The sequence below is a fragment of the Dromiciops gliroides genome, chromosome 3, assembly GCF_019393635.1.
Source record: "Dromiciops gliroides isolate mDroGli1 chromosome 3, mDroGli1.pri, whole genome shotgun sequence".
Taxonomy (NCBI): Eukaryota; Metazoa; Chordata; class Mammalia; order Microbiotheria; family Microbiotheriidae; genus Dromiciops; species Dromiciops gliroides.
Window position 1 is genome coordinate 284,191,063 of NC_057863.1, and position 19,114 is coordinate 284,210,176.

A 19,114-nucleotide genomic window follows, 5' to 3' on the forward strand; every position below is an offset into this window, starting at 1 on the left:
AGTCCAAATCCGGCCTCAGACACTTGACACTAGCTGTGTGAACCTGGGCAAGTCACATAATTCCCATTGCACCACAAACAAAACAAAAAACTTAACTGTAATGATTAATTAAAAGGACCAATCTTGACATCTAACCCTAACACAATCCATACTACAAAGATATGTCTACAAAGGGAGAGGGGATCTTTTTCAACCATATATCAGCTATTATTAATCAGGAAAAAAGTAATAAATATATCACCTTTAATCAGTTAATCATTAAGCATTTATTAAGCCTTTCTTATGTGACAAGCACTGTACTAAGTGCTTGGAAAATCAATAGAAGAAAGAAATATAATCCCTCCTCCCTTTTTTAAAAATGTTAAACAGTTTTATTTCAAGTTTTGAGTCCTAAATTCCACCCCCTCCCTTTTCTTCTCCCCTCCTTTTTAAGGAGGTAAGTACTTAGATACAGTTTATATATATATATTCAATTTTGCAAAACATTTCCATATTAGTCATTTTGTAGAAAAGGAATGGAATAAAAGGATAAAAACATGAAAGTGAAAATATAATGTGTCAGTATTTATTCAATCAATATCAATTCTTTCCCTGGAGGGAGATAGCATGCTTCATCATTAGTCCTTTAGGATTGTATTGGATCATTGTATTGCTGAGAATAGCTAAGTCATAACCAGTTCTTCATCAGACAATATACTGCCACTGTGCACATTGTTCTCCTGGTTCAGTTCACTTCATTATAGATCAGTTCATGTAAGTCTCTCCCTCTTTTCAAGGAGTTTATATCCTAATGGAGGCAAGAAAATATGTAACAGGTGAAGGGGGGTGTCCAAAGTTAGTGGCATTGGAGCAGGTGGGTAGAACCTGGAGAAGAAGGAAGACATAGAAAACTTTGGCCCCCTCCTTAAGCAGAAGTGCTGGGAGCTATTTAGAGTAGCAATCCAATAAGAGGAAGATAGCAAAAAGTTGTCTTATTTACAATATGTGGATTTCAGGGCTTGAGCGTGCTTACAGGAGGAAGATATTTCTGAAGACATGAGAAAAAAATCCATGGAACAATCTGGAAAGGAATGAAATGGTACTCTTAAGCTTTAAAGTCACTATCATGCAAAGGAAAGAAAATATATTATAGTATCTGGGGGAATGGTATTGGAGTCAGGAAGATATATTCAGATCCCCTATCTCACACTGAAAAATTGGATGACCCTGCAATACTCCTCAACTTCACTTTGTGGCATCCTTCAAGACCACAGTCAAATCTCACCTTCTTTGATCTCACCTTTCCATGCCTCTCCTCCTTGTGACACCTTTACTTTGACTAACTTCAATTTGCCTCATATACTTATTTCCTTGTTGTCTCCCCTATTAGAAGGTCAGATATTTTGAGGATAGGAAGTATTTTCCACATTTCTTTGTGTCCCCAACATTAGCCTCCAGCAAATTAAGATTTTAATCACATTGAATCTTCCTCAGTTTCTTCTTCTTCTTCTTCTTCTTCTTCTTCTTCTTCTTCTTCTTCTTCTTCTTCTTCTTCTTCTTCTTCTTCTTCTTCTCCTTCTCCTTCTCCTTCTCCTTCTCCTTCTCCTCCTTCTCCTTCTCCTTCTCCTTCTCCTTCTCCTCCTCCTTCTCCTCCTCCTCCTTCTCCTTCTCCTCCTTCTCCTTTGTCTTTGTCTTCGTCTTCTTCATCTTCTTCATCTTCATCTTTGTCTTTGTCTCCTTCTTCTTTTCATTATATGAGTATTAGAGACAGTGATATAGATGATAAAAAAGGCTGAAAATTCTGAAGCTCTGTGTTCAAGCTCTGTCTCTGACATTAATTGCCGTATGACTCTGAGAAAGTCAATTAACTTTTGAATACTCCAAGTTACTCTTTAAGACTATAAATTACAGAGCAACAGCTGATTTGCATCTATGGGATAACTTTTCTCATCCAGATTTCCCTATATCAATGAAATTACATCTCTTATTAATAATTATTAGCATATAAAGAGAGTATTTGGACTTACAAAGAACATTATATATCATTTCCTCTTCACAACAACATTCTGAAGTACTCCTATATTTTTTTCCTATTTTATAAATGAGTAACTGGATCAGAAATTTTATATATATATATATATATGTATATATATATATATATATATATATATATATATATATAGAGAGAGAGAGAGAGAGAGAGAGAGAGAGAGAGAGAGAGAGAGAGAGAGAGAAAGTCACAAAAGCTACTCTGAAGCACTTGAACCTAGCTCTTTCTGACTCCAAATCTGACTCCGTTACTTCTCATCTGAAGTTGTTGATTAATACTTAGCATACTTTACCTCACGGTATTATTTCAAGGCTCAAAATAATAAAATATGTCACTTTGTAAAATATTAGCCACTAAATTACCATCTATTATTAAAAACACATACTATTCTTCTAATATTACTCAAGACATGCATTGATTGCTATATGAATAGGAAATAACCTGAAATTATCCCCAGATCCGATAAATAACTTTCAAACATGTTTTGCCAAATCTGTGAACAATGGAGAATCTTAAAGAAAATTTCATTTAAAGTACAATGCTCACACTGATATAATAGAATACTGAGAAATTTTGCTTTAATATCAATGAGCACTATTGAACTGATTTAAATTGCTGTAATTTACTAATTTTGTTAAATGCTAAAGTGATCATAACTACTGTTGCAGTCCATACAGGGATATTTTTCCTCTCATGGGACAGATTTCTAAATTCTTAATTGTATTTAATAATTGACAGGAGGTAAGATGATCCTAGCATGTCTGTCTACTACTATGATAACACATGACAGGAATAGTCTGAGTCCTCTATTTTAACCCATGTCCTCTTGTGACCCTGCCATATGCTATTTTAAAGTCAGGAATTTGCAGCTTCATTATTTTCTTCATTATATCATCATTACCCATAGAAAGGCTTGTGTGTGTCTTTTGTGTGTGTGTGTATGTGTGCAAAAAGTAAGATAAAGTGAAGGGGAATTCAGAAAGAGAGAGAAATGAACAGATGAAGACAGACACTGACAAAGAGAAATACTGTATATCTCCATGCCCACATACAGCTAAAATATAGATGCTTTCTATTACATATTTATATGCATACATATATGCCTTCACACACATTTATATTTGTGTGCATGTGTATGTGTGTATATATATGTATATATAAACTGTATTTTGAAATAATATATATATATATGTATGTATACTATTTCAAAATACAGTTTTTGATCATTTCAAGATAGTTTGCTCTAAATATCCAACCATGTAAGGTAAAATAAAAGTGCTTTAGGGTTTTATTTTCTGCCAGCATCTAGGCCTGGCTTAAAAGACATAAATGATCGATTGTGTTATATTAAATATTTGTCTCTGAAGGTGGGTATCTTTTATTCCTATTAAAACCAACATGCATCATTTAGGAATGGAGGGAAGGATTGTCTACTCTTCCCCTCTTGCTGTAATTTGGGTTTGAAAATAGTTCTTGCCAGATTCATATTAGCATGGGATTAATTTCACTTCTTTCTCCCAATGATTAGAAGCACTATATGCCACCTTCTCCATCTGTCACAAGCTTCTGTGGGAGAAAACTCAGGTGATGCTAATGAATCCATTAAGTGCAAGGGAGCTGAACAGTCATATAGCAAACTGATGAGGCATCTAAGGAAAGGTTAACCCTGAGGCCAGCCTGTCTGTAAGCAAAAATATGAAAATGCTGCTACTTGCTTTAAAAATTACTGTTATCCAGCTGACCCATTCTCCTGCATTTAAACACTTAATTTAACATTTGAACATTTTGCAAGGGGGGAGCACAGAATGTACTTTATGAGGAACCTTATTTTGTCCCTGTACAGTTGAAAAAATATTATTGGTACTGCCACCAGACTATGAAGAGGAAGAAAAACACTAAGAAGTACAATGTAACTAAAACCACAGGAACTGGAAGACCATTCGAATAGTTAACCAAACAGTTATACAGTCATTCCCCTGGGAACTATAGAAGCAAATGCTAGATGTTAACACTAAACTTGAATTGCCTCCCAAGCCCTCTAGTTAGGTTGTATTATATATTTATGCTGGGACTTCTTTCCATACACTCCTGAAGCATGATAAACAGATGGGGTTGGTCACTTGATCTGGTTCATATAACCTGAAATATGCACCACAGGGATTGATATCTAGACCTCATGCTGGGGAAAAGACTGAAGATATCATTATCCTGGGAATTCCTAATGTGATTTTCCATTACTCAGACTGCAGGATTGACAGAGGAGTGAAAATTGTAGTAATGCTCTTATTGGCATGATCTAAATAGACTTTTTATCCTGCTAGATAACATCATTTCTGATGGGCCAAAGGCTTCTCAATCTGACTTTTGGCCATCCTGCTGGGTAAAACACAGGAAAGCTCATCTCTAGAAAATGCATAATTTGAATCTGTCCCAATGTCTGCTATTTAGTTAAGATACAAAAGAAAAGTTATATTGAAGTATTAATACTTTGACTTCTGGGTCATAGCGCTTGAATGGTTTTAGGGTGGGTGGTGGAGATAAGATTTATCAATGCTAGAGAGAGCAGAATAATCAGCTTTGAAAGAAATAGAAATGGAAGCAGGGGCAGAGGAAAGGTGATACTTTAGATGAATGTATCAAACTCAAACAGAAACATGAGCCACTAAACTATTGGCAAGGATTCCTGTGAGTAGTGTATTGACTTATTTTTAAAAAACATTTTACCTATGTTTTATTGTATTTTTATTTGGTTTATTGAAATATTTATGTATTACATTTTAATCTGTCAAGAGCACTTGGAAGTGTTTCAGGGTCTTCACTACTGTCTACATGTTTGACATCTCTGCTTAGGTAATGCTTCTTACCTAGCACTAAGAAGGTTATTGTTTTAAGTTTATTCCCCATTCATTTATGTTCCTGTTTTTGTTGTTCTTTTTCTTCTCTCTCTCTTCCTCCATTCCTCACTTTCTTTTTTCTTTCTCTTTCTTTATTTCTTTTTCTTTCTTTCTTTCTTTCTTTCTTTCTTTCTTTCTTTCTTTCTTTCTTTCTTTCTTTCTTTCTTTCTTTCTTTCTTTCTTTCTTTCTTTCTTTCTTTCTTTCTTCCTTCCTTCCTTCCTTCCTTCCTTCCTTCCTTCCTTCCTTCCTTCCTTTCTTTCTTTCTTTCTTTCTTTCTTTCTTTCTGTCTGTCTGTCTGTCTGTCTGTCTACAGCCTTTCAGCCAATCACCACATATAGCCATTGTTAGATGATTACCTGAGGCTGATGGTAGAGTGTTTGACTAGAATACATAGCAAACTACCTGTTTGCTATGGGGAATATACCATCTCTTTATCTTCATTAGCACTGATTTTTAACCCAATGAACTAGTCGTAAATAGTAAGGTAAAAGATTATTGAGAAAAATAATTTGGAGCTAGATCTGGCTGTCAATGTTTAAATAGATGCTAAAGAGTCTCTGAAGGTGTTAATGGGATACCATGGAGGCAGAAGAATGATAAACGCATAGCTGAATTCTCTCATCAGCATCTTTCCATAGCACTTCTGTAGAGGAGCCTTTAGAAAGAAAGAAAAGGGCAGAAGATTTTATTTCTAGTAAATACGGAGGGAAGTAGGAATTTTGAAGTGAGTAAATTGGACTGGATAACTACTTACAGCAATGAGATTCTATAGATTTAATAGGTAAAAAGTTTTGCTGAATTAAATATTAGAATTTTAAAAGTAGATTTAAAGTGCCCTCAAAAAGGGTGCATGTGCCATCTTAAACATCATGGCAAGTAGAGTAAAATGGATGCTTGTGTGCAGTCTATAACCTCAAGAGAAAAAAACTTCTTTTTTTCTTGAACGAAAATCTTAAAACAGCCCTGTTATTTGGCGTAGTTTAACAACATGTCAATATAATATATCTTAGAATGATTTAAATTGATTTAATTTTCTCTGGGCCAATGAAATATTAATAAATCTAAGAAATTAAAATTATTTGAAGAAAGCATAAAAAGTCATACTTCCTCTAGGTATCTTATATCAATTTCTATAAGATCTGTCAGAATCATTTCCAGAGTTAACCAATATCAGCATTTCTGTCAAATGTCCCTGCTTTCACTTCAGAAAGTCCTTAGAATGTCCTTTTCTATATTAGCACTGGCTATTTCTACTGTGAGCTAAGTCAGAGCCCATCAACATTTCCATGATAAAATAAGCCTTATTTTTCTCACGGGTAAAATTAGGGAATTAGACTAGTTGATCTCTCATGAACTTTCCATCACTGAGATTCTCTGACGCTGTGACTTTTTAGGAATTTATAACTAATGCTAACTTTCTGGAGTGTTTCTGCACAGTTACCACTCCTGAAAACATAGCAACATTTTTAATTTTTTTATTTTTTTTTCCGGGGCAATGGGGGTTAAGTGACTTGCCCAGGGTCACACAGCTAGTAAGTGTCAAGGGTCTGAGGCAGGATTTGAACTCAGGTACTCCTGAATCCAGGGCCGGTGCTTTATCCACTGTGCCACCTAGCTGGCCCCATAGCAACATTTATCCTAAATAACATTCCAGGCACTGAAGTGAGCAAGAATGCTATCAGTTTTATAGCTGAAATCCCAAACTGTTAGGTGGTGTTTGTGATGGATATAGATATCTATCTGTACAAAGGAATACCTGACTAATATAGTGACTAATTTAGAGGGCTTGTCTCATTTTCCCTGCTAAAGCCCCTTAAATCAGTTCACAAAAACAAAACCAAAAAACCAAAAAAAGCCCCTGACTATATGCAACACCTGATAATTTTCCTAGACTCCTTTTTCAATGATTAACATACTTGAAAACTGATATTCTACCCAACACAGTCATCCTGAACCCATGATGCCAAATATGCAGTTGGACTTCATGCTGAATTGCCTGACCCCTTTCCCCCATTCCATTGAACATTATTCCTGCAGTGTTTCAATACAGATCTCTTGTCGCTTTCACTGTGGATCACTGGTCTCATAATTAATTAAATTCCTTTAATATTAAACCATTTCCAGGAAGCCAGGTAGTGCAGTGGATAGAGCACAGGCCGTGGAGTCAGGAGGACCTGAGTTCAAATCAGGCCTCAGACACTTGACACTTTCTAGCTGTGTGACCCTGGGCAAGTCACTTAACCCTCATTGCCTCAAAAAAAAAAAATATATATATATATGTGTGTGTGTGTGTGTGTGTGTGTGTGTGTACATATATACATATATATGTATATATATGTGTGTGTGTACATATATACATATATATGTATATGTATGTGTGTGTGTGTGTATATATATATATATATATGTATGTATATATAAAAGCATTTCCTTTATCCCTACTTCCACCTTCTTGTACTCATTGAGTCCCATATCCTTTCTGATGACATTGCATTCCTGGTCCCTCTTTCCAGTGCAGGGTGTACTTTGAAACATATTCCCAACTCACTGATCATGATGAGAGATTCATACTATCTTTTCTTCTCTATTGACAATTCTAGACACTTTCTCTATCAGTACTGCTCAGTACTATCTCCTCCTTCAAGTTTCACAGTATCAAATTTTATCACTCATTTCAGATTCTACTAATCATTATCTACTGACACACCTGGACACTCTCCTTTTCTCCATGAAAATCTAACATTTCTCCATAACCTAAGTCACCCTAATACTAGAAGACTTCAAAATACATTTTGATATTTCTTCAAATATCCTTACTCCTCAGTTACTCAATCTACTTAATTCCTATTCCTCTACTCTACCTCAGCCACACATTTGAATAGTCATAATCTGTACTTTGCCATCACTCACAAGTCAACCACTTCCATGTTAATATATGATGGAACACACACACATATATATACACTCACATACATATATATAGTGTGTGTATGTATGTGTATACATACATATATATGCAAAGATACACATATAAATACCCATACACAGTACAATACCACGTAATATATGTATATATGTATATGTGGTTGTGGTTGTGTATATGTATATATAGGTGTGTACATAGATATTTATATACATGCAAATAATTATATATATACACATATACAATACAACATCATGTAATATATATGTGTATATATTTACATGTATATAGAGAGGTTTGCATATATATGTACATATATAAATGCATATGCATACACACTGACATATAGACACATATATGTATGTGTGTATATGTGTGTATGCATGTATATGTGTGTGTATGTATGCATGTGTATATATATATATATAATTTACTATCTGCCAGAAACTGTGCTCAGTATTAGAAATACAAATCCAAGCAACAAGAAAAACAGTTACTGCCTTCATAGTGTTCACACTTTAATGTGGAGAGAAAGGATAAAAAGGGTGCTGAGAAAATCATGGAAAGTGGGAGTTACATTATTTTCTTACTTCTGGACATTGTAAATTAAATGGTAAAAAAAGGGAAAATATATATCAGCAACAAAAAGATAAGATAGTTCGAAGGCTTTAAGCTATAGTACAAAAACTCTACACAGCAAAAATGTCAGAAAGGGGAACATATACATAAAAGGCAGCTGTTTTCTACATTTTTCTATTATTCTTTTATTGTATTCTTTTTATTCTTTTATTCTTTTTCTATTATTCTTTGTTTCATTAATATCATCAGATAGCTAGTAGTAATCTCCAAATCAAAACTGCTAAAAGGAACTCTATCTCCCCTTCCCCCCCCCCCCAATATCTCACATCTTCTGAAGTTCCCTACAGGCTCACATCCTTGATTCCTCTCTCCTACTCATCCCACATCCTCAAACTATTGCCAAATCCTGTCATGCTTTCCGAACATCTTTCATCTATATCCCCATTCTTGCTACTCATACAGACGCTACATTAGTCCAGGCCCTTATCACTTCTCATCTAGATTATTGAAATAGTCTCTGAGTTATTATCCTTACCTTTTTTCATGTCAATCAGCTTGTAAAGTGATTTTCCTGAAATGTGGATCAGACTGTTACCCTTATGCCAACACAGCAGCAAACTTCAATTCTTCTTCCAAAATCAAATATGAAACTCTCTTTGACATTTAAATAATGTTTTCTCAATGTTTCACTTTGTTCCCCTTACCATATTCTAACATTCAGCTATGCTGAACTACTTGCTATTTTACATAGGCTATTCTCTCTTTGCACTGATTGGAATGTTCTTCCTCCTTCATCTCTTCTTCTAATTTTCCTTGACTCCTACTAAGTTTTAGCTCAAATCCTAGTTTTTGTAGGGAGCCTTTCAAGGTCCTCTCTCAGCTGCACCTCCCTGGTATCTTAAGTTTACCTCACATGTAATCTGAATATATTTTCTATCTATCTAGTGATTTAAATTTTGTTTTCCCGTATTAGAATATGAGCTCCTAGAGGTGAAGGGCCACTTAATTATTTCCCTTATATTTCTCTCATTTAGTACTGTGCTAGGCATATAGTAAGGGTAAATGAATGCGTATTAATTATCATAGGAAAATTAGATGATTTGTTTAAAAAATTAGCTAAAATTGTATCCATTCTGTTTTCTGAAGTTTTTTTGTTTGTTTGGTTGGTTTTACATGAAAACACAGAATAAGTAATTTCCAAATTACTGTAACTCATTTTTCAATATCTTGGTAGCTTTTTAAAGCAAGGACTATTCATTTCCACATAAATCATATAATGTTGAATAGTACATGCCTACTATAGCATCATAAATGAGAGTATATATATATAATATATATAAAATGTGGTGTGGTCAGGAATATAATGACTGTCTGAAGTTAATTGATCTTTTCAAAAGAAAATAGCTGCAGGATTCTTATAAGGTGGTTAAAATATAACCCTAGAAAAAATGCAACTACCAGTTTCAGTATTTATTTTATTCCTATTCTCAGAAGAACATAAAAATATATTAAATCTCAGAAGAAAATGTAATCTCAAATCACATTGGATCAGAACAGAAAGTGTCATTATAATTATTTAATTGTAAAGTTTTGAATGGGGAATTTTTATATGATGTAGACCTTACTTCTTATGCCTAGCAAATAGTATAATTAATAATAATGTTCATGTTTCTCTTGTTCTAGAGTCAACATATTTTCAGATAATTTTCTTTCCTTAGAAAATGTGTATTTATAGTATATTTAGAAACACTCTCCTAATGGTAAGATGAGGTGAGACCTAGAAGGGAATGTCTGTAGCTGTCTCCCATAATATTTAAAAGTGAGCTTAGTAATGAAAATCTATAATCCCTGATATATTTCCAGAGGCTGAAAGGGAAAATAAAAAGAAAAGAACTTTGTAAAACTTCATCACTGAGCATAGCAAAGGTAAACAAGTAAAAGTATCATTAATAAAGAAGAGGAAAAAATTCCTTCCATATCTGAAAATGAGGAATCCTGTGACATTACAATTCAAGTATTGACTAAAGCAGCCAAGGAATGTGAGTCAAATAATGAACATTTTCAGATGTTATACTTCACTTCACACTAATGGTAATGAGCATTCTCTCTTTACAAGACAAAGACCATATAGCCTTCAGTGTATTAAGGTGAGGATAATTTACACTAATATGTGAGTTTTCCAATTTATGAAGCCAAACAAGCTCTAATTCAGCTTATGTTATTATATATTATATATTATTATTATTATTATTAGTCATATAAATAGCTTTGGTAACAGAAGGCTATATAATAACTTGATTCATGAATTTACTGTTTGTTTTTATAAATATAACCAATTTTGCTTTTTTATCCATGATTATATGAAGAGAGAGAGAGAGAGAGAGAGAGAGAGAGAGAGAGAGAATCAGAAAAAAAGTCATAAGCACCCAGTAATATGGTTGTCATGTCTCTTGTTTTGTATATTTTTTCTGATTACAAATAACACAACTCTGGTTTATGTATATTCAACTATTTCCATACTTTCTATCTTTAACTGCCACATTTTTAAAGTGAAAGTTACATTGCCCCCCAATTCCCTTCTAGCTCAGAATCCCATCTGACTGCAATTTTGTTCTCAAAAAGGTTTGAATTGATAAGAATCCAAGCTCTCAGAGTTTCTGCCAAATCGACAGCTGCTTCTTTGCACAACTGTCTGCCTCATAGTGTGGGTAAATAAGGTACTGAATAATGATAACTGAATGCCTGTTCCATAGTTACCTTCCATGAATATGGTATAGGAAGTCAAATGAAATGGACAGCTAAAAACTTGGGAGGACACAATGAATTGGTGGCTTCAGTAAACAACTGCAATGAGATTTACGATCTGGAAAAGCCAGGATGAGAAATAAGTAAGAAAATAACTAGGTCAGAAGGACAATGATTCCAATAGGTTTCAGAAAGGGATATTTAAGAGATTTTCTACACTTTTTCTACTTGCACAGATAGTAGTCTAATGATAAGAGCTCACATTCATATAGTGTTTTTAAGGTTTACATAGTACTTTCCTCAAAACAACCATTCATGGGGGTAGCTAAGTGACTCAGTAGATAAAGCACCAGTCCTGGATTCAGGAGGACCTGAGTTCAAATCCTGACTCAGACACAGTACTTGCTAGCTGTGTGCTCCTGGGCAAGTCACTTAACCTTTATTGCCCTGCATCAAACAAAACAAAACAAAAACCTATTCGTAGTAGGTAGCACAAGTATCATTATCCCCATTTGATGGCTAAGAAAACTGAGGCTCAATAAGATTAGGTGATTTTTCCCATTATTACACAGCTATTAAATGTTGGTGGCAGAACCAGACCTTGGTCTTTTGACTTCAAGAGTGATTCTTTATTCATCATGCCTTTATATAGAGAGTTTGTGGCCCCAAAAGTATTTGTTAACTATTTTCACATGAGTAGATTTCCTGGGCAACAAAATCTTCCCTCTTGACTCCACAGTCCTCTCAAATTAATCTACATGAATGGTTTTCCAGGTTGTGATTGCTTAAAGGGCACATTTCATCTTGGGAAAGCTATACATGACCTTACTTAGTAGTTGTGTTATTTCCCTTGATTCTTATAAATGCATCCAGGAGCTTAAATATGCAATAATCAAAATGAGTAAATAAACAGAGCAGGGCAGGTTAATATGAGAAAAGAAAAAAAAATCTTTGCATATAAAAGAGAACCAGTCTTTTGATCTTTGCTAATATAAGAACAAAGGCATTGCTCTTAGGTCTGAAACAGCATGTTTGCTTCCCTATTGTGTACCCTCAAATGAGAATAACTAAAAAACAATGAAAAAAGAGAAAGAAGGTAGAAAACAACTATCTTTTGTCTCTATGTACTCTTCTCTCTGATATGAGGTAGTGCTTTTGCTGTGCAGAGCTTTTGTTATGATTTTTCCCCTTACTCGTGTCCTATAGCTTGAAGACTTTGTACTATCTTCCTTCACTGCTGCTATATCTTTTCTTATTTTTGCAATCTCAAAAAGATAGTCCTTTGAAACTTCAATAAATATAAATTCATACAGCTGTAATTAATATTTCTTAACTTACAAACAGTCAAGGCCTTTTATACTGAAGCAAAGTTATTTTCTTTAACTAGAGAAAATAAAGTTATTGTTTTTAGCTAAAAAATTGCATAGACTCTGAACTGAAGTAAAGGGTGCCCTTACAAAGCTGAAGGGCAGAAGGTTGTATTAAGGATCTAGTAAGTAATAAATAAGTGGGAATACAAGAGGTTCCACAGATATGGTGGCAGAAAGCACTTCAGTCCTTTTGTAAAATATGCATGGTATTAGAAGATCAGATAAAAGGAACCTAGAAAGTGGTGGGAGAGTTAAGGGTCGGTCAGAAAATGGAAAGAAGTAGGTTCAATAAACATAAATAAGAGAATGCTTCCCTTCTTGTTAGAAAAAAGTATAAATTATTTTCTTCATGCATTTTGGTTGGAGCCATGCTTTTCGTTTGCTTAAAATATGTAAAATGAATGACACTGTGTATATGGGAATAAATACCTTTATATTTGGGACTATAAAAATATCATTTTGATTAGAGAAGGCTATGTTCAATATTTCTATTCATCAGTCATTCAATAAAACACCTTCAACGTGTAAGACACTGGAGATTAAAAAAAAAAAGTTCCTGTCTTCAAAGAGCTTACAGTTTCTAAAAAGTAAGGGAATTATGTGTGTGAATAAGTATGATTAAAATTAAAATCAGAAAAGATCCCTGAGAGGTTGATTTGACATGCTTGAGAGACTGAGGAGAATAAGGCCTCTTTCTGTTCAGGACATCAAACAAGCTGTCTGATAGAGATGGCATCTGGTTTGGAACTTGAAGTAAGGAAAAGATTTCCACAGCCAAGGGTCGTAATAGATATTGTGGTAAATGCCATAGGCAGGAGATAACAAGCTGAAATCAGAAAATGGTTAGGAGGACAAACTGCTATAGCACACCTAAAGGGAAGCAGTGTAAAACAAAATTAGAAAGATAGTTTTGAACATAAATCATGAGTACTAAAGATTTTGTTTTTTATTTTGTAGGTAATGCGAAGACACAGAATACTTTCAAAAAGACTTCACTAGAAAGATTATGGGTAGCTAGGTGGCACAGAATATAGAGCTCTGGACCTGGAGTCAGAAAGAAGAGTCTTCCTGAGCTCAAATACTGCCTTAGACATTTGCTGCCTATGTGACCTTGGAAAAGCCCCTTAAACTCTATTTTCTTATGTTTCCTCATCTATAAAATGAGCTGGAGTAGGAAATGGCAAGCCACTTCAGTGTCTTTGCCAATAAAAGTCCCAGTGGGGTCTCAAAGGGTCATATACACCTGAAAAATAACTGAACAATAAGAAGAGAGATGACTTTTGTAGCAATGCAAATATTGGATTGGCGAAGGGAAAACCTGCATGCCAGGGGAATATTTGACGGATATTATAATAATCTAGGTAAGAAGTAGCAAAAGTCTGGTTTAGTGTGGTATCAATGAGAATGGAAAGGAGATAGTCAGGGTCAAATATATAGTGCAGAATCTATTAGACTTAAAAATTTTGGGGGATATGAAGAATGAGAGAGGGATAAGAGTGAAGGATGATGCTGATCCTGAATTACTGAGAAGGTAAGCATATTCTGAATAACATGTGGAATTTAGGGGAAGGGGCAGGTTTGGTTAATAAGAAATTAGGATTTCCATTTTGAACATGAGATCATGGTCCCAGAAGAATATCCACGTAAATATGTGACTTATGCAGTAGGAAATTCAGGACTGGGAGCATTTATGTCCTAGGGCAAGGTCCAAATACACTCATAAAAAATAGTTCCAATTCTGTGAACATGAAAGAAACATACAATTAGCTCATCTACAGGGGAATCATTACATTCTCTTTAAAGTGTTAAAGTTTGCCACCCCTTTGTTTTCTTCTCCTGAGACACCATGAAGATGATTACTGGATGAGCGTAGATATTTCTTTTTTGTATCCATGACAGCTTGCTACTCATGGCCTTTCAAGTTTAACAAAGATAATAGAACTCACTCATTTTTAAAAAATTCTTCATATATATATTTTTTGCATTTTTTTGGTTTGTTATAGTGTTATTTAGTTCTCAGGTCAAATTGAGGATGATCTTTTAAAATTTGTTTCTGTTCTTTAAGAAAAAAGCAGGATTAGCGGATAGCTAGGTGGCTCAGTGGATAAAGCACCAGCCCTGGATTCAGGAGGACTTGAGTTCAAATCTGACCTCAGACACTTGACTAGTACTAGCTATGTGACCCTGGTCAAATCACCTAAACCTCATTGCCCCACAAAACAAACAAACAAACAAAAAGTGAAGAATAAAAAGCAGGATTAAAAAAATAATAATTTCCCAAGTGAGGAATCTGTAGTCTGCATATATATATATATATATATATATATATATATATATATATATATATATATATATATTTTTTTTTTTTTTTCAAATGTCAGGTCATGAAATGGTGAACCCAATGTAAGCTATGAGAAAGTGCTAGCATGAGAATGTATTTGTGCCCTCAGTTCAAGAGAAAGACGAATTTCATTTATGGCTTTTAAACATTAAAAATGGATCCCAGCTATAAGTTATGTAATAATCAAATTAATGTGTAGTCATATGTGGCCAGAGATTTTAGAAATGTTTTTAATAAGGAAATTGCATATTTTCCTATATCTCGGTGACACAATAAAATACTGTCTATCATGTCTTTGTAAAGCCATTTGGGAGCTTTTCCCCTTCAACCTTAAGAAGTAAAAATTCCCTGTTCTGAAATTCTATCTTTCTAAATATCAGGATATTTTACATAGAATACTTATTTTTTTAAAGTTGTTGTTTTTTAGGGAGTGGGATGAAGAGTAATTTTCCAGTATCCTTCTATTTTTGTATCTGATAATGCGGTAAGGCAGGCCATCTTCTCATACATAGAAATCACCTTTTCTCATTTTTTAATCTGTGGCTCCTTGTCTGACCTTTTACTAATTAAAATTCCATTTTTTTGAAAATACATAAAATTTTGAGTTTATTTGAGGTTAGGGGATTATGTTTGCTTTTGAGAAGGGGGCAGAATGTTCTCTTCTTAATTTTGAACTTCAGGCATAGACTAGATCTTCCAGCTTTCCCTGTATACACACGGCCTGGTTCCTCTCGTCCTCCATCCCCCCCTGAGTCTTTTATCCTTTCACCAGCCGGTGATGTTGGGCTCCATGCTCACTTGCAGACACTTCAAACATATATGCAATACGTAGTAGGGTTTCTTGGGTATCTCTGTTGGTGACCACCTGCAGTATAGTGAAGTTCTCCAATACACTGTTCATCATGTATTTCTCTGGCAGGTGCTTTAGCTTATGGATGAAGTTGATCATATATTCACAGAGAGGAGACTGATGAATCCAGTAGGAGTAGTGGCCATTCTCATAGCGCGGACTCTGTCTCTACTTTCTCCACAACATGTTTGCCAAAAGAGCAGACTTTGGTGGAGCAAGTGATGATCATGTTCTCAGGACTCTCATACTGACTGGAGACCCCGTAAAAAGAGCTGCCTCCGTCCTCGATGTTGGTGTTGAGGTCAGCCCAGAACTTGATGAGGAAGAAGGCATTTGAGGATCCTCGTTCAAAGAGCTCTTTGAGTCCTCCCTTCTTATCTGGGAATTTGTCGTAGATCAGGTGGATGTCCACCGCTTCGAGGTAGGGGTCATTGTAGCTGAGACTGGACTGGCCAATGTGTACAAATAGGTGCTTGTTACACGTGTCTGGGTCTTGTTGCTGCTCCAAGAAGGCAGAGAACTCCAACATCCAGAGCTTGGAGCTTGGCCTTGCCAAGACGGGGTTGATGGGCAACAGGGTGGACCCAGCAGGAAATTCAAACCCTGGCAGAGGGAGCGGAGGCTGAACAGCATACGTTTTTTGAAAGAAAGGTTTCACATCATGGGAAGTTCCGACTTGGCCTGGCAAAGTTCCTTGCCAAAACCCTGAGACTGCGGGGTAGGCTGGTCCCCGGGTAAGGGCCATTTTATTGTGGAAGGCTGTAGCAGAGATGATCTGAGCAGATGACATGGTCGCCATATTCTGCAGGGCTTTGTCTTTAGCTGCCTGATCCTTTAACTTGGCTTGGATCTCCAGGGCTTTCCGACAGGCCAGTACCTGGATGTGGCTAGATCCCTCCTTCCTGCTTTGAGTTTTCCCAGTCCGGAGCTTAATGTAGTGAACGATTAGCTTGTTCTGGCCATACATCTTGTTCTCATCTGATAAAATGATCTTGCGCCTGCCACAGGGTGGGTAGATGGCAAGGGCCTCTTGGAAGCTCTGCTCAATGTCAGGACTCCACACACCCTCTGCATCATTGTTGATGGGTTTGTCCAAAGTCTCACTGCCCTTGGAAATGTTGCTCCCCTCAGGGGAGGTGGGAGAGCTCCACTCGTTGGAGGTAATGGTACCGGCTAGGCCCTCCAAGGCTCTGCTTGGAGAAGGACCCGTTTTAGGGATGAGAGAAGAATGGTGTGTTATGTGAGTTTTGACGGGCACTCTGAGATGCACCAACTCTGCTCCAGCTCTCGAATAATGCTGTAGAGAATGGATAGGGGAAATCACGATGGGGTGCCAGAATTCGAGGGTTCCAACTCTTGATACAAAAAAACTCCCTACTGAAAGGAGACTCAGACTTGGGAAAAGTGGAGTGGGGGAAGGTAGAGCCCTTCTCCTAAGGGCATAACGATGGGGAGACAGGATCCCTACAATACAGCACAAAACCTGCCACACACATGGATCCTGGTTTAAGGGTAGGGGTAAAATTCCATTTTTTAAAGGAAACAATGAACTGAAATGTTTTCCTTTATCCTTCTATAATACGTACTAAATAACTGGCCTTAGAACCACTAAAATGACCCCCATGCCTTAGGATTAATTTCTATGGCAACAGTTAAAGAATTCATAAAAAGCATAAACAACAATAAATTTAGAATTTTTATTCACTTAGTTCTCCCTGAAATAGGTAATTCCATCTTTTGAGTGACTTTAAATTTCATTTGCATCAAATACAAACAACTCAAGGCTTGTGCTAGGAACTAGAAAAATGTAGTTCCTGGGACTGCCTCAAAACTAGAATAATGGAAAGAGAAATAACTTTGCCAATAAAAGCTTAGATACTACAGATGGCAATAATGCTTGAAATTTGGTATGAATCATGGTCATTCTATGAAGGAGCATTATACTGAAGCCATAAGCAGCTTGAGTCAAATAGGGATTCTTTTCTGAGCATAATTGCTAGATATGGAACAGCTTCCCTTCCTCCTATTACCATTGATAACAGATTAACTTATGGTCCCGTCATACAACCACCATCTTCAAGGAATGTACTATTGCCTTGTGGCAACCCTACTCAAGACTCACCTCCATGCTCCATCTCCAAAAGGGCTGAGAGTTAGATTGTCTTCTACCTTGCTCAATCATTCACAATCCCAAACCCTACTCAACTGCACCCCCCCAGAGGTTTAATACTAATCCTAATATTTACTACAATGATGACAACTACAGCTACTATGACTACTACAACTATTACTACTACTATGACTACTACTACAATTACTAATACAAATATGACTACTAGGACCACAACTTCGACTACTACTACTACTTTGAAGTATCTAATTGTAGTTTTCATGACCACACTTCTCTTGAAATCAGGAGGTAGTATAATAGGGTATTTACTTTTAAGTAAAAAGGAATAGTGCAGGGAAATAGGTAGTCTTGTGGATAAAGTTTGGGAGATGAAGTTAGGAAAACTCATATTTCTGAGTTCAAATCTCACCTCATATATTTAGTAGCTGTGTGTCCCTGGACAAGTCACTTAACCCTGTGTGCCTCAATTTACTTATCTGTAAAATGAGCTGAGAAGAAAATGACAAACCACTCTAATATTTTTGTCAAGAAAAGACCAAAGAAGGTCATGAAGAGTCAGACACAACTGAAACAAGTAGATAAATATTTGGATGAGTCCTAGAATTCCTTATTACATGTGCATACTCCATTGATTTTATTAATTCATCCCTGCCTATTTCAAAAAAGTATGTGTTAAGTACCTACTTTATACATAGTATTCTACTAGATCTGGGGGTTACAAAGACAAGAATGACATAGTTCTTACCTTCAAGAAGTTAATATTTTAGCAAGAGATATTAATTATACAAGCTAAAATAATACAAGGAAACTAGAAATCACCTATGCAATGGCCAGATGGATAATGCACAGGCCTTGGAGTCAGGAGAAACTGGGTTCAATCTGGCCTCAGACACTTACTAGCTGTGTGACCCTGGGTAAGTCACTTAACCCCAATTGCCTCACAAAAAAAAAAGACATTCAAAGGTTTGAGTTTCAAATTTTATCCCTCCTTCTTTCTCTGCACTCCCCACTCCTTGAGGTGGTAAGTAATCAGATATAGGTTATACCTGTTCAATTATGTGAAACATTACCATATTAATAATTTTGTATAAGAAAACTTGAATAAGAAAAAAATGAAAGTGAAAAATAGCATGCTTCAGTCTGTGTTCAATCAATATCAGTTCTTTCTTTGAAGGCAGATAGTATGCTTCATCGTTAGCTCTTTGGGATAGCCTTGGATCATTGTATTGCTAAGAATAGTTGTCGTTCACA

At 35.7% G+C, this 19,114-nt stretch overlaps 1 protein-coding gene across 1 annotated transcript; it reads right to left on the minus strand.

Moving 5' to 3' along the window:
• Positions 1–15,639: 15,639 nt before the first annotated feature.
• Positions 15,640–17,860, minus strand: LOC122747481 (transcriptional enhancer factor TEF-3-like). Its single transcript, XM_043993473.1, is given in 3 exon segments — positions 15,640–15,892; positions 15,894–17,029; positions 17,855–17,860. Coding segments are annotated over 3 exon segments (1,395 nt in total).
• Between the last annotated feature and the right edge of the window lie 1,254 nt (positions 17,861–19,114).